General features: G+C 41.0%; 2 protein-coding genes and 1 non-coding gene across 7 annotated transcripts in view; 2 read left to right on the top strand and 1 right to left on the bottom strand.

Moving 5' to 3' along the window:
• RNF125 (ring finger protein 125) overlaps positions 1-14,459 on the top strand; it is a 47,166-nt gene extending 32,707 nt beyond the window's left edge. Inside the window, exons 6-7 of one of the 3 annotated variants that reach the window (XR_003211084.2) lie at positions 13,947-14,182; positions 14,344-14,459. Coding sequence is in view for 2 of the 3 variants with exons in the window: in XM_025886435.2 (XP_025742220.1) it covers positions 13,947-14,126 (180 nt within the window). In the remaining variant the exon portion in view is untranslated. Of the gene's footprint in view, positions 1-2,071; positions 3,767-13,946 lie in introns of those variants that run through there. The other 2 variants (XM_025886435.2, XM_025886436.2) reach the window with 2 other exon arrangements.
• LOC112835412 (U6 spliceosomal RNA) lies at positions 14,261-14,363 on the bottom strand. Its single transcript, XR_003211220.1, has one exon. It is a non-coding gene; the product is annotated as a U6 spliceosomal RNA (small nuclear RNA).
• A 7,094-nt stretch (positions 14,460-21,553) lies between the features above and the next one.
• The window catches only part of RNF138 (ring finger protein 138), a 34,707-nt gene continuing 34,189 nt past the window's right edge, over positions 21,554-22,071 (top strand). Inside the window, exon 1 of one of the 3 annotated variants that reach the window (XM_025886439.2) lies at positions 21,554-21,865. The gene's annotated coding sequence lies outside the window, so the exon portion shown is untranslated. Of the gene's footprint in view, positions 21,866-21,982; positions 22,068-22,071 lie in introns of those variants that run through there. The other 2 variants (XM_025886437.2, XM_025886438.2) reach the window with 2 other exon arrangements.

The following is a 22,071-nucleotide window of genomic DNA, read 5'->3' as shown; positions in this document are numbered from 1 at the left end:
TTTTTTTGTGATGAGACCTTTTGGATTTACCTCTTATCAGCTTTCAAATATACCATACATTAGTGTTAACTGTAGTCTTCATGTTGTACATTATATCCCCAGTATTTAATTAACTTATAAGGAGAAGTTTGTACCTTTTGACCCCCTTCCTCCCATTCCCCCTCCCACAACCCAATAATTTTTTGGGGGTGGGAGATGGAAGTTAGATGTGGTATGAATAGTTCTAACTTATGACTGTATTTCCCATGATCAGGAATGAGAATAACAAGCGAAAAGTTAATGTAGCCTTTGTTCTGCTTTGCTCCATGTGTTGCCATGTGAGGGTAATGTGTTATCTCCTGAGTCCCTTTGAGCAAAGGGCTATTGCCTATTATGGAAGGAAAATCCCTCATAGCCATGTTGTGAAGTAGTATATTTTATTGTTACCGCTATCTAAATACATGAAATGTTAAGGGCTAAATTTAACTTTGCATATAATTTTCACATGATTTTTGACTGCTGTCTTTTTATGCAATTTCAAGATAGAAATTAATAATTGTTGAGGATCGTCCCTTGAAAATGTTCTCCCTGCTTTCTGATCTGCCCATTGTGGTTATCCAGATTCAACACAAGGAGCTTGGGTTCTGACCTGGGTTTGAGTAACAGCTCTGTCTCAGTCACAGCTCTGTGACTGTGGGCAAGGTATTTAACCACTGAGCCTGTCTGTTCATGTGTTAAGTGAGGAGATTAAAAGCACTTCCTGCCCAAAGCTCTTGTTGAGGATTAAATGCAATAGTGCGTGTAAAGTGATTTGCACAGTTTGGGCAAGGATGTTAGGCCATCTGGAGATGGGGAGAGGATAAACGGAGGTACTAGGACCACTTGAAGAGTTGAGCGGGCTCCAACACTCAAATAATGTCTTTTCTGGCCCCTGAAGCACACAGGGCCTCAACAGAGGCTGGTTCTGGTCTCTGTGTTCTCAATTTTTTACAACACACAGGGCTGGCTTTCTCTTTACCTTAGCTCCATAAGATGTTCTAAAAACCAGGTTGGTTTCGGGGCGCCTGGGTGGCTCAGTTGGTTAAGCGACTGCCTTCGGCTCAGGTCAGGATCCTGGAGTCCCGGGATCGAGTCCTGCATCGGGCTCCCTGCTCAGCAGGGAGTCTGCTTCTCCCTCTAACCCTCCCCCCTCTCATGTGCTCTCTCTCTCTCTCTCTCTCTCATTCTCACTCTTTCAAAATAAATAAATAAATCTTTAAAAAATAAAAACCAGGTTGGTTTCATATCTGTCCTGGCTGTTCATGTTCAGTCCATTCTTCTCAAGATTTTCCTCATTTTATTCCTACAGCAACTTCTGTGAAGTGACTGTTGTGTTACTATCCTCACTTAGCTATGAAACACCTGAAGCTCAAAGGTTAATAAATTGCCAAATAAAAAGCCAGGATTCAGTCCACATCTTGTGCTCTTCTGGGCTTTATGGCTTTCCTTTGGATTTTGTTGATTTGCCTTTATGCTTTTATGTTTTAGAATGGATTTCCAAGAGACTATTTTTTTTTTCGATTTATTGCAGAAGAGGAGATGGATTGCAGAGAATAGGGCTCTTAATCGTTTTTGTTTTATTTACAGAATGTGCTGACTTAAAGTTTTGAAAGTCATTTTGACCATAGGGAGGCAGGGAGAAAGAGAGTTTTGTGTTCAACATATATTTCAGAAATAGATACTCAGTAGTACTCTGAGATTGCTGATTTCTAGGGGAATGTCTAGACTTTAATCCATATTACATGTTTATTTGGAACATAGCACCCTCACCACGATTTATAAGGTTGACTAAAATTACTAATTTAAATTCCGAATCAAGACTATTTTACGATGACAATAACTAGTTAATTGTTAGGCAGTAAAATTAAATAGAAAATGCACTAGCCCCAAAACAGAAGTCCTGGGGTTTATGACAGTTTTTGTGGAAACTTAGGTCACTAAATTCAGGGCTCTACTTTCCTGCAAAATGGGGCACTGCCTTGGCCCGTTTCCTCCAGTTGCTGAAAACTCTCATCTCTGATTATATGTTTCTAATTATTTTTCTTTATTGTAGGATTTTAATATAATTGAGGAAGCTCTTATCCGAAGGGTCTTAGACCGGTCACTTCTGGAATATGTGAATCACTCAAACACCGCATAATTTAATTAAGAGGAAAGGGAAGGAGACCATAGAATTGCACCATTTGTTAAGATGCTGCTTGAACAATTGGAGGGGAATTGTCAAGGTTCCATGGGCAAAGATGTACAACACTGTTATACGTTTGTCCGTGTTTATTGTTATATTGCGTTTTAAAACTACTTTCATTTTGATGGCTTAAATCTGTTTAACATTCTTGAGTTTTTTAGACACTTAACAACAAAAAGTAGTCTCCATCAGCCATTAATATATGGAAGAGGACATAAGGCAGGATATGTGGATGAAGGATCTTTATTTGCAAATTGGATGATACTATGTGTAATGCTACATATTAATAACTACTATCATGGTTGAGCAAGATAACTAATCTTTGTTCTATCTAAAAAGATGGAGAGTGAAACCAAGTGTGGACATTCAAGGACATATGAAATCTGTTGTAGTGCTCATCTAATCTCTAATAGAATAATATGAGTAGCCTTGTATTGGAGTAGAGGAGGAAAATTTTGGAAGTCAACAAAGTCCACTTAACCAAATTGTAAAACATAATACTGTAACAAAATAAATTTTGTGTTAGGAATGTATACTTAATTCTTTGACTTTTTATAACTATGCACAATAAGAATTTAATATTATATTTTTCAAATATTTGTAGCTTATTATTTAGAAATATTTCTATAATATAGGCAGTTTTCTTAAGAACCTTCAGCTGATATTTATAGTAGAAGTGTTCACATCCATAATTTTTAGTGGAAAACCCTAAGGGCTTTGCTTTTTTTACTTTTTTCCTTTAGAAAAAATACAAAATATAAATACTGAAAACCAAACAAAATGTAGCTTTTTACATCATTATAAGGAAACACTGTTTTAGAACTCCGCCAGCCATTCTGGTTGTCCTCTGTGTGTCCAGTCACAGTTATCAACCATCTCCCCAAATTCCACAGAAGTAACTAATACCCATTATAATCACTGCAGTGATTATACCCATTGTAATCACTACAGTGATACCCATTATAATCACTTCCTTGCATTTCTTTATTATTACCCAAGTGTGTATCTCTACACACTGCATTTTAATCTTATCCATTTAAAATTGTTTTATTGGCTACATCTTTTAAATCTATAGGTTCTCCCTTCTTTCTTTTCCTTAGAATTTACTGAAGAACTTGGTCTCATGGCCTATAGAGTTTCCCACAGTCTGTATTTTGCTGGTTGTGTACTCATGGTGCAATTCAGCACATTCCTCTTTCCTCTGGATATTGACACATGGATCCAGATGTTTGAATAGGCTCAGGTTCAGTCCTTTTTGGCAAGACTATAGGTCATGGTGTGTTCTTTCATCAGAGGGCACATAATATTTGGTTCTCTCTATTTGTGATGTCAGCTGAAATTGATACTCAATACCTAGATCCATTGATTTACTGTGAGGTAGAAGATATTCTAATTCTATCATTTCTCTTTCATTTATTAACTGGAACATTTTTATAAAGAGATGTTTCCCCACATGTACTATTTGGTTAACCATTGGTCAAGTTTGTACAGGAAAGGGAAGGTAAATATTTGTATTTTCCTTTCATGTACTAATTTTCAAGAAAATAAACTTGTTTCCTATTACCTTCCAGAGATCCCTTCCTTTTTTCGGTATTACGAACTCATGGGTTCAAACATATTTGAGAGGCTTCAACCCATTTCAAATATTACCTTATTGAAGTTCAAATTGTCCCATCTTTGGCCTTTGGGAGCCTCACCAAGTTGCCTCTGAGTCATTTTGACATTACACTAGCTGTCTTTATTAGCTTCCTTGCTATCTCAGAAGACAAGATATTCTAGGCTCAACTTGTGTGTTTCCTGCCCCAGACCTGGAATGAGCCATTTCTCTAAGAAGTCTGGCTACTTTTAGTGAGAAATGGTATTTCAAAACCATAATCAAGGCTCTAAGGATGCTCATTGCTATTACATTGGCCATTGTTCCTAGGAGAGAGCTAGAAAATCTCTATTTTTTTAATAAGATAAAACACTTTGTGAGTTTATTGTGAAACTTCCAAATCAAATTGAGTACTACAGAGTTTTTACTTAATCCTTTCTATTACAACTATATTTCCATTTTCTATACTGAGAATCCTGGTTTTCAAGGACACAAGGCATGACAGAGTTAGAATATCCCACAATTATTCATTTCCTTTATTTACCATACACATGCAGCAGCCTCAGAATAACAATGCTAATATGACCACCACCCATATGATTACTGAAACAATTGAAATTTTTTCATTTGCTCTTCCCATTCTCTGTTTTTAAAAGTCATACTATATCAGGATTTCCAAAAAATACTGGTATAACATACTATACTCTCTCCCTTCTGTCCCCCATTTAGTCTTAGTTCTTCAAATAACTGTATATTCAGTGCTTGCAGCAAGTGGTTATCTGATGGCTCTATTTCTCATATCTGTCTCTTTAATGACAAATCCGGGATGTAGAATGACGTCTCTAGTGTAAGCAAGCAAAGGAAGCTATGAAGACTAGTGATAACAACTGAGGATAAAATATTTGGCTGTAGTTAGCTTTTTAATTGTCATCATTTATGAACTTTGTTCCTTACACATAAATGTAGTCATAATCACAGTGCCCCCAATTCTTTATAATAAATTATCCATTCATTCTTTAAAAACTTGCTTACTATTCTGCCATCTACTGTGAGATGAGAAAAAAGTAAAACCAGATGAAATCTTGAGGGCCTTCTTCCCTCCCTTTTAGATACTGGTTTCAAGCTTGCTTTTCACAGCTGCAGACAAGTAAGAACAGATTTTTAGTTTCACAAGCTCTTGTCCTGCAATTTGGATGGGTCGTCCAGTAAAGCAAAACCCGCTGGACAACAAGTGCAAAAAGGAATTTTTCAGAGATAATCAGACTGAAAATCTAGTCCCTAAAAAGTAAAACAATATATTTCTGAGCATGAGTACAGCAAGTAAATCTTCGTTAGTTCAGAACCACACAAAAGGCGTCTTTAAATCTGTAAAACTTGAAATAACTTTAAAACTTGAAAACCTGGATTTTAAGTAAAGCTTTAAAAAGTCATCTACCACTATTAACCTCAGTGCAGCGATACTTCAGCCAGTCCCTGGAATCCTCTTGGGATAATTTTGCCACCTACAGGACAAACGAGGTGCTGGCCGCCTGAATTATTTTGCCTTCTGAATTATTTTGAGTTCTGAAAGGGTGAAGTGCAAATATTCATTGTTTTCACTGCGCCTTTAGCCTTTTATAAAAAGGAATTTATCGGGGCGCCTGGGTGGCTCAGTCGGTTAAGCAACTGCCTTCGGCTCAGGTCATGATCCTGGAGTCCTGGGATCGAGTCCCACATCGGGCTCCCTGCTCAGCGGGGAGTCTGCTTCTCCCTCTGACCCTCTTCCCTCTCGTGCTCTCTATCTCTCATTCTCTCTCTCTCTGAAATAAATAAAGCGGGAGAGTCAAGATTTTAAACTCAGTTGACTCTGGGGCGCCTGAGTGGCTCAGTTGGTTAAGTGACTGCCTTCGGCTCAGGTCATGATCCTGGAGTCCCGGGATCGAGTCCCACATCGGGCTCCCTGCTCGGCGGGGAGTCTGCTTCTCCCTCTGACCCTCCCCCCTCTCATGCTCTCTCTATCTCATTACCTCTCTCAAATAAATAAATAAAATCTTAAAAAAAAATTAAAAAAAAAAAAGCTAAAGTCTTCTAACCCAACAAAAACCTATGGAGAATCAAAAACTAATGATGTAATGTATGGTGATTAACATAATAATAAAAAATTAAAAAAAAAACCACCTGTGGAGATTTTCCTTCATGTACTTTTTCACCCAAGTTTCTAAAATGTAGGTTGAAGATTGGATAGTGAATCTATGATAAACATAGCTTCAGATCAGATCTCCTAAGAGATCCTGTCTCCAGTGATGTTGCTTCATTTCTTTTCCTGGTGCTAGGTGTCTTTCATTTTGAAGTGAGCTTCCTCCAGCTATTGAAATTTTACGGTATCATCATTTGTACCTTTGAACACTGAAGTTATTTTGAAAAAGTCACTAAGAGATTCGTTCTTTTATTATTCAATTGCAACACCAAATCTGTATCATGATCAGAATTTAAAATGTACAATTCTTTTCCTGCTGTAAATATGTATTATTGTTAGAAATAAAGAATGGCAGGACCATTGCTTTCATTAAAATATCCACTGTGTCTGTTCTTAAATATGGATCTTGATAATTTTTTACAAACTTAATTAGCTTTTTAAATTGTCATCATTTGGCAATAGCTGTCACAAACATATACCTTCATTTTAGGCCAGTAGTTCCCAAGTGGTGATTTTGCAATGTCTAGATACATTTTTGGTTGTCATGACTGGGGTGTGCTATTGACAGGGATGTGGGTGGAGGCCACGGATGCTGCTTAACATCTACAATGCATTAGACAACTCTCCACAGCAAAGAATTACCCTGCCCAAAATGTCAATAGTGCTGAGGTTTAGAAACCCGAATTTAGGCCAAGGTAATGGTGAGCATCATGGAGTTAGTACCGGTTCTGTTTCTAAGGGGCTTCATTGAAATTTAAAAGGTAAGATGTAAATGGACTCTATAAATCCTACTCCTTACTAAATACATATGAAATTTTGGGTGGCAATAGCTATCATATGTACCCCAGATCAGAATACGTTCAAACATATGAAAGCTTTTTGGATTTTTCACAAGAAGAGGTAGAGGCCAGAACATAGATGTTATTGACATGACCTCTGATGGCTGTTTACTGAAATTAAGATAGAGGCAACCCAGAATGGGTTGAGAAGACTTACCTTTACCACCTAGATTATCTTTACTGAAGAGAAGACAAAATACTGCAGAGGGACACCAACATCTGAGATCCTTGAAGTTAAGAAATACTTAAATTTCTACCTTATTACTGGAAAATCATCTGGTTTTTTAATCATGGTTTCAGAGAGGGCCACACATGGGTCTTGATGAAGGCCAATCATTGCCGCAAAGCAGCCATGTGAGAGCCCAGTGAAGGTGAGAGATTGATCAAGATAGATTAGGTCATGCTGCGATTACAAACAACCCCAAACCCCAGCGTTCACCCAAAGTCTACTGTGGATCTTGGCTATTCTCCAGACAGCTGTTCTCCAGCCTCAGAATCCCAGATTGTTTTGATCTTGTGGCATTTGTATATTTACCACATGCTTACCCAGTCACCCCTTACCACAGTGGGCTGGAGAGTTGGTTACATAGGTCATTTCCACTGACGTTTCATTTGCCAAGGCAAGTCATGGCCAGATTTAATTTCAAGGCATTGGGGGAAATGCCATCATAGGTAGAAGAGGACTGGATATTGGGGTAAAATAGTAATGCCAATCATGGAAGTAGAAAGCCGGGAAGAACTGGCAGAGACCAGGAGGTCCACAGGGAAAAGGTATTAAAAACACGTGTGGAGGGGCGCCTGGCTGGCTCAGTTGGTAGACCATGATCTCAGGGTCATGAGTTTGAGCTAGGAGAGACAAAAAGCCAAAAGAGACTAGTTTTTTAGAAACATAAACTCCTATTCGTTTTGCTATTGTAATTTTTTGCTTAATTTTACTCAAACTTTAGGATCATTTTACCAAATGAAAGATCTTTCAGTTTCTCTTTTTTTTTTTTTTTAAGATTTTATTTATTTATTTGAGAGAGAGAGAATGAGAGATAGCACGAGAGGGAAGAGGGTCAGAGGGAGAAGCAGACTCCCCGCCGAGCAGGGAGCCCGATATGGGACTGGATCCCGATATGGGACTGGATCCCGGGACTCCAGGATCATGACCTGAGCCGAAGGCAGTCGCTTAACCGGCTGAGCCACCCAGGCGCCCGATCTTTCAGTTTCTCAAACATAAAACAATAATTTTGCCTTTTGAGTCACTTACTCCTTTTCATTGAAAGAAATGGCCAAGTGTGTTCTCAGTCCCTTACACATGTATTTTCTCAGTAACTTATTGTGTACTTCATCAGAACCACTCAGGTTACTTGTTACTACATTTTTCTGGGCCCTCCCCAGATGTACAGAATTAGAATGTCTGAAATTCTGATGAATTCATCAAGTTATCAAAATGTATTCAAATCTATCCATTTCTCACCATCTCTGTGATTACAGTTTTATTTTTTTTTTATTTTTTTTTTAAAGATTTTATTTATTTATTTGACAGAGAGAGAGACAGCGAGAGCAGGAACACAAGCAGGGGGAGTGGGAGAGGGAGAAGCAGGCCTCCCGCAGAGCAAGGAGCCCGATGCGGGACTCGATCCCAGGACCCTGAGATCATGACCCGAGCCGAAGGCAGACGCCCAATGACTGAGCCACCCAGGCGCCCTGTGATTACAGTTTTAATCAAAACCATCCTCATTGTTTGCTTGGATTCCTGCAGCAGACAGGCCTCCCTGTCTCCATTTATACGACATTATGTTCCATTATCCATATAGCAGTCAGAGGGATCTTCAAAAGCATAAATCTGATTATGCCCCTTTCCCTCCTCACTGCTTAAAATGCTCCCAAGGCTTCCCTTTGTTACTAGAGTAAAATCCAAATGCCTTCCCCTTCTCTTCAAAAGACTTTCATGATCTGGCCCCTGCCTACCTCTCCAATTTCATATCACCCCACTCTTTCCCTTGATTCTTACATTTCGGCCGCACTGGTCTCTAGATTTACTAAACACATCAAGGTTGTGGTGGTCCCTGTACCTTGGTACTTTCTGTTCCTTCTGTTTGAAAGCTCTTCCCCCATAGTTTGTCCTCTAAGTCATTCAACTCTCAAATCATATGTCATCTTCTCATAATCTTTCCTTATAATTCAAGCCAAAGACTCTTCCCCATTTTGTTATTAGTCTATTGTAGTTTCTTCTTCTTTTTTTTAAAAGATTTTATTTATTTATTTGACAGAGACAGCGAGAGAGGGAACACAAGCAGGTGGAGTGGGAAAGGGAGAAGCAGGCTTCCCGCCGAGCAGGGAGCCCGATATGGGGCTGAATCCCAGGACCCTGGGATCATGACCTGAGCCAAAGGCAGACGCTTTAACAACTGAGCCACTCAGGCGCCCCTATTGTAGTTTCTTCTTAACTGTTACTAGAATTTACAATTAGCCTACATGTTTATTTTCATTTTTATTGAGTGTCTCTCCTTTCTAGAATATAAATTCTTTGAGTGCTGGTATACACCACTAAACTACCCAACATCTTCATGTACATTTTAAAACAACATCTAAAACAATGGCACATGGTAGCTACTTAGTGAATATTTCTGCTATCTTATCAATCATTATAGTTATTGATGATATAAAGATAGGTAAAAACATGTTTTTATTACATAAAGATCCTAAGAATGATAAAAAAATTATTAAAGCCCTAGTAATCTGCTGAAAGTCTTTATGTAACAAAGCAGAAGTATAAGTTAATTATAAGAATACCTCAATAGGTGAGTGTCTTTTAGTTCAGGCTGTTATAACAAAAAACCATAGACTGGGTCACTTCCACAACAGACATTTATTTCTCACAGGTTCTGGAGGCGGGGAAGTTCAAGATCAGGGTATCAGAAGGTTCAGTTCTTGATAAGGCCCCTATTCCTGCCCTGTTGGTGGCCACCTTTACATAGCAGAGACAAGCAAGCTCTGTTGTCTTCCTCCCTCCTTCTCTCCTCTTTTATTTATTTGAGAGAAAGACCATGAGCTGGGGGCGGGGTGGGGTGGCTAAAGGAAGAAGGAGAAGCAGACTCCCTGCTGAGCACCACAGGCTTCCATCCCAGAACCCTGAGATTATGACGTGAGCCAAAGGCAGACTGAGCCACCCAGGTGCCCCTCCTTCTATTTTTTATCTATCTATCTATCTATATTTATTTTTATGAGTATTAATCCCATCATGGGGAGATCCACCCTTCTGAAGTCATCTAAACCTATTTACCTCTCGACATAGTTAACTCCAAACACTATCACAGTGGGAGTTAGGACTTTAACATGAATTCTGGGAGATAACATTCAGCTATAACAATAGATATGCAATGAATGTAAATATAACAAGGAAGAAACACTGGAAAGTACACATATATAAAACATGCAAATATTACCGGTTATCAGAGATATCAACTTGAACACTTATAATGAAACCATTTTTCTCTCTTAATACAATGTCTGGCATAGTGTGATCTCTCAAATATTTTTTGAATCAGTCTGTCAGCCAAATTTCTCAATTGATAGTTCTTCGCACAAGAAAGATGTGGTGGAGCTGGTGCTCTGTGGTGGTGGTAGTGGTGAGATTTATACATTCCAAAGCAATTTGGTAGTGTTCTCTTACCCTTGACACAATAATTCTACTTCTAGAAATATTTCCTGGCACTCTAATCCAAAATGGAACCTATATGCAGGATCATATTTATTGCATTGCCATTCACACTAACAAAAAAAGAGAGGGCATAAATTAGAGTCCAATATTTTTTTAAAGACCTCTTTTTTTGTTATTATTATTATTATTATTTTAAGTAATCTCTATGTCCAATGTGAGGCTTGAACTCACAGCCCAAAGATCAAGAGTCATATGCTCTACTGACTGAGCCAGCCAGGCGCCCCAAGTCCAATAGTTTTTAAAAATGTGGCCGTTTGATTGACACTGTCACTAAATATGTGAATACATCATTCAGTTTACTGTCAGGTCAGCCTGGGAAGAATTTTATATCTAAATTGTCACAGTTAGGGGCACCTGGGTGGCTCAGTCGTTGAGCGTCTGCCCTCGGCTCAGGTCATGATCCCAGAGGTCCTGGGATGGAGCCCCTCATCGGGCTCCTTGCTCCGCGGGAAGCCTGCTTCTCCCCCTCCCACTCCGCCTGCTTGTGTTCCCTCTCTCGCTGTGTCTCTCTCTATCAAATAAAACCTTTAACAAAAAAAATTATCACATTTAAACTCTGTCAACTATGGTTAGTTTTAATTTAACTCCCAGAGAGTTAAATTATTTCCAAGCTCTTAAAAAATATTTTATTGTTCTAGTCCTCCTACCCCCAACACATGTTTCATGCCAAATGCTCATGAGACTAGAATTTCCTTGAGGGCAGGGGATGGCATTTCTCTTTACCCTCACAGAGCCTCACTATAAACTCAATCAATACATGTGTCTTAGTATCCTAGGGCTGTCATAATAAAATACCTTATACTGGGTGGCTTAAACAACAGAAATCTATTTTGTCAGGGTTCTGGAGGCTGGACGGTCCAACATCAAGTTCCATCAGGGTTTGGTTTCTAGTGAGAGCTCCCTTCCTGGCTTGCAGATGGCCACCTTCTTGCTGTGCCCTCACATGGCAGAGACAGAGCACGAACACTCTTACAAGGGCACTAATCCCAGCATGAGGGATCTGATATATGAGATATATATATATATATATATAATTTAATATACCTCTAAGTGTATTTCACTTTGTCCCTTTGATATTTTTAATAATGTATGCCAAAAGGTCAAAATCTGGGACGCCTGGTGGCTCAGTTGTTTTAGCGTCTGCCTTTGACTCAGGTCATGATCCCCAAGTCCTGGAATCGAGCCCCACATCGGGCTCCCTGTTCAGCAGAGAGTCTGCTTCTCCCTCTCCCTCTGACCTTCTCCGTCTGACCCTCCCCTCTGCTTGTACTCTGACGCTCTCGCTCTCTCTCCCTCTCTCTCTCAAATGAATAAATAAAAAAATCTTTTTAAAAAAAGTCAAAATCTTATAAGTAAACTCATACTGTCCTTTGACAGTATTTCAAAAGCGTGTTCTCCAAATATTGTCTTGAGGCATGCTAGTTTGAAAACTATCTTAAAGAGAGAAATAATAACTTTCTAATCAAAAAATTGTAATCATCTAGTCCAACTCTTAGAAATAGAAAATAGAATGGTGGGGCACCTGGGTAGCTCAGTCGGTTAACTGTCTGTCTTCAGCTCAGGTCATGATCCCAAGGTCCTGGGATCGAGTCCTGCATCGGGCTCCCCGCTCAGTGGGGAGCCTGCTTCTCCCTCTGCCTGCCGCTCCCCCGCTTGTGTTCTCTCTTTCTCTCTGTCAAATAAGTAAATAAACTCTTTAAAAAAAATTTTTTTTTTAAGATTTTATTTATTTGAGAGAGAGAATGAGATAAAGCATGAGAGGGGGGAGGGTCCGAGGGAGAAGCAGACTCACTGCTGAGCAGGGAGCCCGATGCGGGACTCGATCCCGGGACTCCAGGATCATGACCTGAGCCGAAGGCAGTCGCTTAACCAACTGAGCCACCCAGGCGCCCTTTAAAAAAATTTTTTTTTAAATAAAGAAAAAAGAAAATAGAATGGTGGTTGTTAGGGGCAAGAGGGAGGGGGAGTTGTTGGTCAATGGATATAGAGCTTCAGTTTTTTTTTTAATTTTTTTATTAATATATAATGTATTATTTGTTTCAGGGGCACAGGTTTGTGATTCATCAGTCTTACACAATTCACAGCGTAGAGCTTCAGTTTTAAAAGATGAAAAAGTTCTAGAGACCCGTTGCATAACAAGGTGCATATGGTTAACACTAGTAAACTACGCACTTAAAAATGGTTAAAATGGTAAATTTTATGTTATTTTTTTTACCATAACAAACAAACAAACAAATAAACAAAATTGGTGTGTGGGTAAACCAAATACCATGGTGTATATATAATCCTGTGCCACCCAGTTTGGAAAATTATAATTGTCAGTGAAATTTAGGAAAGAAGTATCATCTCACTGGTAAAGTTCTTGAGATTTCAAAAATAAAGTATTTAAATATAGAGACTGAACAACTCTCCTCCCTGTTGCTATTTTTTCCACCCACTGGTCTGTCTCCAGACTTGGGATAAAGGTTAAGGCACACAGTAGATATTTATTGTTTTGAGTCACCAATCTGGGTTCCTATCACTCTATTATAGGATTTTTGAAGGAACTCTTAAGACAAGAAGGCAGTTTTTGTTCTTATTGTTTGTGCTGTTGTTAATGTTGTTTTTCACACTGACTATCTTAAGCTCAAATAATTTAGCATTTGGGGACCACTATGAGGGAAGTATGCCTGAGGCTAAAGTGAATCCAAGAAAAGCAGAGCCAAGAGGAAGTGAAAAACTAAATCCTGATGATATCTTTTGAGCGTCTGGCTTCAAACACACATCATCTTGGCTTTACCACTGGAATTATGTGAACTAGAGAATTCTATTTATTGCTTAAGCCATTTTAATACTTGGATTTCTATCACTTACAGTGCAAAGAAACTTGACTAATATGGATTCCTCGCAATACTTTTTCTGCATTTTTAAAATGCATTTCCCCCATTACCTAGTTCAAGTTGGATTCTGTAATATACAACCTTAGAGTCCCAAGTAATATAGACATCAATACCAGAAGTGGGATCATTGTTTTAGATCATCAGAGAAAATGCAGAACTAGCTGAGCCGTGGCTCAGTGTGGGGTTGGGGCAGTACAGCCTCCAGCATCGTAGGGTGAGAAATTTAAGATTCTGTATGTAGATATAAAGCAATTGCCAACACTATATCCTTAAGTTTCTTGCTTAAGGCATTTGGCTATGAAGGGTAAAGCTTTAGAAAACTTAGCAGCAAAAGATCAATGGGTCAGTCTGCTAGTTATCAGTCTATTAATTCAAAGTTCCAAATTTATTCTTTTTGCTTGCTGTGTGAAAATAGATTTGGGCCCTTAAATGATTTTCCTTTGCCAGCTGGCATAATAATAGATCTTTCCAACAGAGGGCACTAGAGAGAAATTGAAGGAGGAAAAGGGTTTTGTTTCCCAGTTCTGGTTTGCTTGCTTCCCGTAGCGCCAACCCCAGCTTCTGCAGTGCACAGTGGCCAGCAACATCCAGCAGACTACATCTTCCTCCAAAGTCCCCCTGGATGGTTTTGTAAGGGGGATGGAATGCCTCCATGAGACATGTCTCTGTGAACAGCTTTCCCTTGCATCCTGGAGGATACATTTCCAGCAAGTTCTACCAGCATGATACCACAGAGACTTCTCTGCCATCCAGTGAACCACAGCTGGGTCCTCTCCAGCAAGGTCTGGATCTCCATCCTACCGGTGGTGGGGCCCTTCTCTGGGTACTCTATTTCAACTCTCTTTTATTTATTTATTTTTTTTAATATGGAATGCTTCATGAATTTGCATGTCATCCTTGTGTAGGGGCCATGCTAATCTTCTCTGTGTGGTTCTAATTTTAGGACATGTACTGCTAAAGCAAGGATTCAAGCCTATATTCTTCACCGTCTTCTTTACTTCTTATACCAATCCCCTATTAGAGTGAAAAAAATTTTATATTAAAGTTTCTCTGGTCAAATTACTGTGTGATTTCTCTCTCCTGATTGTACCCAGACTGATAAATCAGATTATGCTGATTTTTCCTGAGGACCTTCAATAAGGTACGACAAAAAATTTGCACTCACCCATCAAGATTTTCCTGAATGTGAGCAGAAAAAAGGGGGAGTTGGGAACCAATAATGTTGAGGTCCAAATCAAGACAGACCGAAGTGCAGAGAGGTCGAGTTCTCTGACTTGCTTCACCTTCTCCGTGTAAGATTGAAATGTTGACTGAGGAAGTGGGAGATCCTGTCAACTACAACGGGGGGGGATTAATGGAGAATGGGGGGTACCCTGATACATGGGGCTACACCCCAGTGCCTCATACTGGGTCCCCTCCTGACAAACAGAAGGACACTGCCATTGCAAACTACACTGGCCTGGAATTCAGTTTTGGGGCAGGGTGCTATTCTAGAAGAGAAAGAAGAGTTCTCTGCCAGTCCAGACAGTTTCTTCACCCACACTGTCCTGAAATAAAGTTTGTCAAACAAAGTGCACTGTGTATGTGTGGAGCCCAGAGTTGCTGCTAATGAACAGAAAATCTATGAGTATAGCCCAGCCTTGGCTCTTCCACTGAGCAGCCATGCTGACCTGATAAAGTTTTTTGGTGTTTAATTTTAGGAAGTTGCCATAAAATGAAACTGATAGACAGGTGACTATGGTTTTATTCGAACTGTAGCACCAGCAAAAGCCACACTATGTAACAGGCCTGTGATGCACTGAAATCAATGGCACAGAATGTCCCAATTCCTTAGATGGCCTTGGGCCATTTTTGCATCCCATACTGTTAACAAGTCAATTGCAAATGAAATACACCCTTCTCTTTCCCCAAACAGGTTGTCTACTCTCCCGTCCTTTTAGGTGTTCCCTTGGTGATAGGAATGATTCCAGCAGGCACTATCAGAGAGCCACATTAGTTGACAGTAGAATTCTCACCACTGTCAAGTCAACAAAATGATGCCAATGAGACTCAGTGATTCTCTGCTTTGCTTCATTAACTCCGTCCAGCAGCAAATATCCTGTGATTTCTTCCCCTCTGTCCATGTTCTATATGGAAGTTTTCATAGTAGCTGTAGTTACTCTGCATTGTGGTACGTAAGAGGTGGTTGATAGGGATTACATTTATGAAATAGTCTAAGGCTGTAGGATCATGAAATATTACAACTGGATCAGATTAAGACTCAACTAAAGAAATAAATTACTTGGAGACACTGGACTGGAAAAATAGTGGTCTCATGACATTAGCTCTAGGAACATAGCTGGAAGGTACTTTGGATTGTGTCCTGAAGAAGAAGTAGTATATGTGTATGTATTAAGGAGGAATGGCTGGAATAATTGAACTTTATGTATAGAAAGAAAGGTGTATATTTCTGCTGGAGGGTTCTTCTATTTCTCTAAAAATTAGGCTTTGTTTGCTTTTTAAAACTGGTGTCAGGCTTTTGCCTCTACTGTTATGCTGGAACTAATCTTGTTATAGTTGCCCTTATCCGAGCTTTGTGCCCAGAGGATGTCGATAAATGTGTGAAGTAAAGGAGGTGTGGGGGAGGGAAGGAAAAAGAAAAAAGGTGGGGGGGAAGGGGGAGGAGAAAAGAAAGAGACAGGTTTTAACTTTAAATTTACATATTTCCCTCAAAGATGAAAAAAACCCAGCAACATCGAAGAAAAGTTGAAATGTGAGTTAATTTGTTGGACTCTATTGCCATTTCTGGTCTAATCTATGGCTCTGCTTCCGAGGACAGCATAGTTTAGTCCATGAAACAATTGTAGCTGCATTCAAAATATGTTTCATTTTTGGTTTGGCTTCTCTGCCAACTGGCTTTCTCTGCTTGGGCAAAGGAATAGGGTGCTGTCCGTCATGTTAATATACCTTCTAAGGTAAGGCACTAATAGAGACTGACTAGAAGAGAGGGATCTCAATTTTACCTTCCTGGGAGAGAGTGTAACTGGCACAGGTTGGTACTGTATCCCCTCCATTTTAGTCAATTGTAGCATGGAGGCTGGATTCTACAGGATAAATAGGGCCACTAGGGCTGCTAATAGGAATATTAGTAACAATGACAGATGTCCATGGTACGTAAAATACTGCTGATAGGAAATTCGGTATTATTAAATAGCATGAAAAATGCATATTCATAATGACATTTACGAAAGAGTTGAAATATAACTGTCCCAAATTGGGGTGGACTAAAAAAGGGTCAATTCGCTTATTTTTCCATACTTGATATTATTAATCTCACTTTGGAGTTTCTGTTTGTGTTAATTTGCAGAGTTACTAGGAGAGGATTTAAACTCACAGTGACAAGTAACTCCGTCCCCTCTCTCTGGGGAAGATGAACCACTTCCGCAGTATTTCATCCTCCTTTGCCTTCCTATCTTCTCCTACATACAGTGTTGATTCTGTTCGGAAAATCCATCGGGGGCCCATCAGGAAAGAGAGCTCTCAGTTAGTAGTTCAAAAGAGGATGTTTAATATGGAAAACAATTACAAAGATATCAGGAGAACTGAAAGACCATATGTGAGAGCAAGGCAAACACAGAAGCCACTGAGAAAAGGCAGGGAGGGACTGCCCAGCAGGCTCCGGGACCCGAGAGGGAAGGGTGGTCTTCCAGAAGTTGAAAACCTGGAAGAAATGAAGCCACAGCCAGAGGCAGAGAAGGAGGGAGAAATGCCTTAGCTGCTTCCTTCTAGTGTCTCACCAGTGTCTGCCATTGGCTGAGTATAGACAGAAGTCAGTTGGCAATGGAAAATGGGAAACCGTCTGTAAGGGTCAGCTCCAGCAATACACCTGCCAGAGCAGGTGACAGGTAGGGAAACAGATCTGATGGTCAACCAGCAAATGTTTGGCTCAGAGTCTTTGAGCTACAAGTAACAAAAGAGCCAACTTTTGGCTGGTTTCAAGGATGGTTTCAAGTAGAAAGGCTTAACAGGAGGTAGGACAGTTTCAAGGTTAATTAGATTATTAGTATGGCTCAACTATACTGAGGACCTGCCTTCCTTCCATCTTTCCGCTCCGCCATGGTCAGCATATTGGCTTATTCTTTAGTGTGTTCTTTTCACAGTTTCATGATGGTTGCAGAGTCCCAGGCAGCACAGCTGGACAAGGAAATATTCAGATCTAGCATGGAAGTGTTTATTCCTATTTTTTGTTTTTTAAATCACTTGCTGAAGCCCCTCAGAAGAATTCCCCTCATACATCCTTGGTCATAACTGAATCATGTGCCCAGGCTTAAACTACTGACAAGAAGAAATGACCCATTCAAGTTGGTTCATCTCCATCATGGTATTTCCCCTTGAGTTGGGAATGTCCTCCTGAAGGACACAGCCAGGAAAAAAAGAGAAGATACCTGAATAAAAATCATGATTTGTGAGAGTGGGGGAGGGGAACAGGGTTTATAAGTGTTTGTTGATAGGAACATTGTGCCCTGTATGGTTTCCCTTTCATATTTTTATTTACTTGACCTCCTTCCTACTCAGCCTGAGGCATCCCTCTGCCTGTGTGTGTGTTGGGGTGAGGTGGGGAAAAGAAGAAATTAGGATTAACTCATCAGGAATGTAAAGAATGTTGCTCTTTTTAAGAACATTTCCAAAACAGGCTTAAACAATTAAATTGTATGTCTTCAGCAAATAGGTTATTTATGTACATGGTCAGGACTAATGTTAAAAATATTTAAACAACTGGAACCAAATGGGCACTGGCCACTCAGGCAGACTATTTCTCAATCAGAATGGGCAAGCTGAAAAGGACTAGCAGAGCTGCACTGGTGCAAACCAGCTGAATGTTGACACTGCATATGGTCCCAATTAAAAAAGATACTAAAGGGTAGACAGGGAAACACCAGCCTCCCTCCCATTCCATCCCCCAGCTTCCCAGTTCGCTTCTTCAAAGGCAAGCAACCACTTTTACCAGCAGAACAGACTTTTGAGGCTCTGTAGTAAGACAAAGCCAGGCTTTAAGAAAGAAATTAATTTTCTAAATTCATTTATCTCCTCCTTTAGTATGTTAATTACCTGGCCACGCGGACTTGGCTGAAGAGTTTTGCATATGGGGGGGAGGGCGGCAATTGGCAGGAAGCAGGAGGTAGAAAGGTCCATTCTTTCCAGTCCAAGGGTTTGTGGTTGGAAAAGAAAGGTGGAATAGCGGAAAGGTGTATTAGATAGGTTGAGGGGAGTGGTGAGGGTCGGGGAGCTGAGAGCACACTGCCTTATTGGTTGTGCAGAACCAAGCTAGGGGTCACCACTTTATGCAAATTCAGTGACATGGGATGTTTAGAAGGAATGACTCTCCCTTCCAGAATGAGAGAGGAGAGGGCCCCAAGGGATGCCACGGACAGTAGCTGTGTTGAGAGCAGAGCAAGACGGGCCTTCCGTGTTGAGGATCAAGAAACTGAAAAATGATTGCAGTAGAGATTCAGAGGGTTCTATAGTGTTGGTGAGGCTGAATCAACCAGGGAATGCCACAGGGCCTTGCTCCAGCTGAGACAGGCAGGAGTAGTCTTTACCAGCAGGTACCAGCAGCAGAATGCCCAGCACACATTGCATCTCAGAGATGAGTCAAAATTAGCCTCCCTGCAGAACAGTCCAGCAAGAATTCAAAGGAGACCTTATGGATGTCAGGACTGAGATTCTCCAATAAGGTCTCAAGTTCGTGTCAGTTGGGCGCCTGGGTGGCTCAGATAGTTAAGCATCTGCCTTCGGCTCAGGTCATGGTCCTGGGATCGAGTCCCACATCGGGCTCCCTGCGGGGAGCCTGCTTCTCCCTCTGCTTCTCTCTCTCTCTGTCTCTTATGAATAAATAAATAAAATCTTTAAAAAAAAAAAAGTTCATGTCAGCTATCCCTTGTCCTCCCTCTTATCATTCCAGATGTCATTTTAAGGGGGGCAGACTGAGAGAGATGGAATATTAAAAGCTTAAGTGTTTTAACCAAAATGTAAAATAATTAAATTATTGCAACAGACTAAGTTTATCAAGTTGGTGAAATATGCAGTTTCCCCCTATTATCCAAAGGCTGAGGATATTTTATTTACACAGCTGAAGGCATTTTGAGTAAATCTGTGACACTGCCATAAAAATATCAATTTTTCTTTTTTTAAAGATTTTATTTATTTGACAGAGAGAGACACAGCAAGAGGGGGTACACAAGCAGGGGGAGTGGGAGAGAGAGAAGCAGGCTTCCCGTGGAGCAGGGAGCCCAATGCGGGGCTCAATCCCAGGACTCCGGATCATGACCTGAGCTGAAGGCAGACGCCCAACGACTGAGCCACCCAGGCGCCCCTCAAGTAATTTTTCATATTCTGTCAAAGACAGCAGATTGTGTCTTTTGGCCAGTATGGTTTATTTGTCTATGCTTAACACTCAGAGGGTAACCACATTTTCCTTATACCCCCATTTTTTATGGATTTCCACATACTGATAACTATATGCTTACATGTACCCTCAAAATGACTTCTTAGAATATATGAGGAAGTAACGCAAACATGTTGGATTAGAGCATGAGTAAAGCTGCCAGAGAAAGAGTGAAGCAAATAAAATTAAAGTCACAAAATTAATGTTCTGGTTAAGGATTGCCAGTGTGTAAAGGGAAACACTCTATTCAACAGAAAATACACTTTACTTCCTAAAGTAGTCAAAATGAGGGAGATATGATTGGAAATCTATTATCAAAAAGGTGAAGTTCAAAATCCAAGAACCATTTTATAAATAAATTTGAAAAGTACCTGGACTACTGCTTTTTGGTGTGCCTCCTGTCAAGTGCTCTTTCTCCTCCCAGGAAATCTGAAGCTAAAATTAGCTTTCCTGCTCTGCTTCCACTAGTCTTTCTAGGGAGGAAAGGGAACAAAAGTACAAAATGTTGTAGTTTGGTAAAGGGAATTAGCCGTTCATTGGACAAACAATTCAGTGAGTATTTTTCTAGGAATTGTCATTTTAAGATGCACCCTAAGACCCATTTCCTTCATCAGGTTTTCTCTAAACCCATACCAATCTAGTCATCCCCCTTCCCATCCTCATTATAGCTACTGTTTATGAAAAACAATACTTTGGCAAATACCATTTTTTGTCTTTTTATATTGTTAGACACCCAAGAATGTAAACTAGTTGAGAGCGAAGTTCATGACACCAGCATAACATCTAACAGTTCCAAAGACAATGTAGACAAAAAATGAGAGAATTGAACTATTCAATGGCTTCTGTTTATTATTCACTGAGACTGTGGTGGAGAGCTTCAACAAAGCCTGGTAATGAAATCTTTTTTCCTTCCTGAAGCGAATTGAGGATGCTTTATGATGTTCCAGATTTTCCTTAGCTCCTTTCATGTGGTTGTGACCCCATCTTACGGATTTATCAATTGTGTGGATATATCTGGGAACCAAGGACCCATTTAAAAAATTGAAACATTTAAATTAGTGAATAACGTTGGTGAAATGCTTAGATCCATGCTTCTACCTCACTTTTCTTCAAAGCTATCAAAAACCAAAAGTGTTGGTGGTAGAAGACTGCATCTGCGACTGTAACTCGTCAGACTGTTAAGGGCGAAAGTTCAAACCCTTTCAAGGGAGCTTATTTTTAATTTTTCTTCCCCAAAGGATCAAAATCCCATAACGGAAATTACTTGCTTCGTAACATATCTTGACAGACATTCTGTCAAGGGCAAATAGTAAGGACCATACGTTTAGCATTAGACAACGATATTTTTTGAGGAAAAATTCCTGAAAAACCCAATGTATTTTTTTTAAAGATTTTATTCATTTATTTATTAGAGAGCAAGAGAGAGAGAAACAGCACGAGAGGGGAGAGGGTCAGAGGGAGAGGCAGGCTCCCCGCTGTGCTGGGAGCCTGATGTGGGACTCGATCCCAGGACTCCAGGATCATGACCTGAGCTGAAGGCAGTCGTTTAACCAACTGAGCCACCCAGGCGCCCCAAACCCAATGTATTTGATTGAAGCGGTGAGAAATGGAGTCCCGCCGGAGGGAGACTGCGGGGGATGGGTACAGGTGGGCACCCAGCTGTTTATGTCACAACCTGCTGCGGGAGACACGCGCCGGTTGCTATGGAGGCCGCCCTCCTCACCCCGCCCTCTCCTCACTCTCTGTCCCCCTGTTCGTCGCCCTCTTGTGTTCGGTGACCCCCCCGAGCTGGCTGCAGGCAGCGCAATGCCACAGGAGAGCTGCTGGAGAGGGCGGTGGGATCCCGGTGCACCATGAACCTCCGGCCCGGCCCCCTTTCGGGCCGATGAACACTGAGCACTCCGCTCACCATTCCCCTCCCCGCCTCCGCTGCGAAGGCGGCAGCGGCCGGACAAGAAGCCCGGGGACAGCGCAGGGCCACTTCTCCACCAACCGCGCCTGGAAAGCAGCTCTCTCAGCGGCGCTGCTCCGGGACTCCTAAGTGAGCCCCAACGCAAGCGGAGTGGAGGGGCGGGGCGGGGGCGGTGTGGGGCGGTGTGGGGCGGGGCAGGCAGCCGCCAAACTGGGTGGGTAGAGGCCGGTAGCGGGACTGCTGCGCGGGCGGAGGGCGGAGGGTGGGGGCAAAGGAGTCGGAGGCGGAGAAGATGGCCGGGGGCGGAACCGCGGCCGCCTCGTGGAGCCAGGTAA

This window comes from Callorhinus ursinus, unplaced genomic scaffold (assembly GCF_003265705.2).
Source record: "Callorhinus ursinus isolate GAN/ISIS: 27379988/994484 unplaced genomic scaffold, GSC_fseal_2.0 scaffold11, whole genome shotgun sequence".
Lineage (NCBI taxonomy): Eukaryota > Metazoa > Chordata > Mammalia > Carnivora > Otariidae > Callorhinus > Callorhinus ursinus.
The sequence above is the reverse complement of the archived record's forward strand: the minus strand, read 5'-3'. Positions and strand labels throughout refer to the sequence as shown.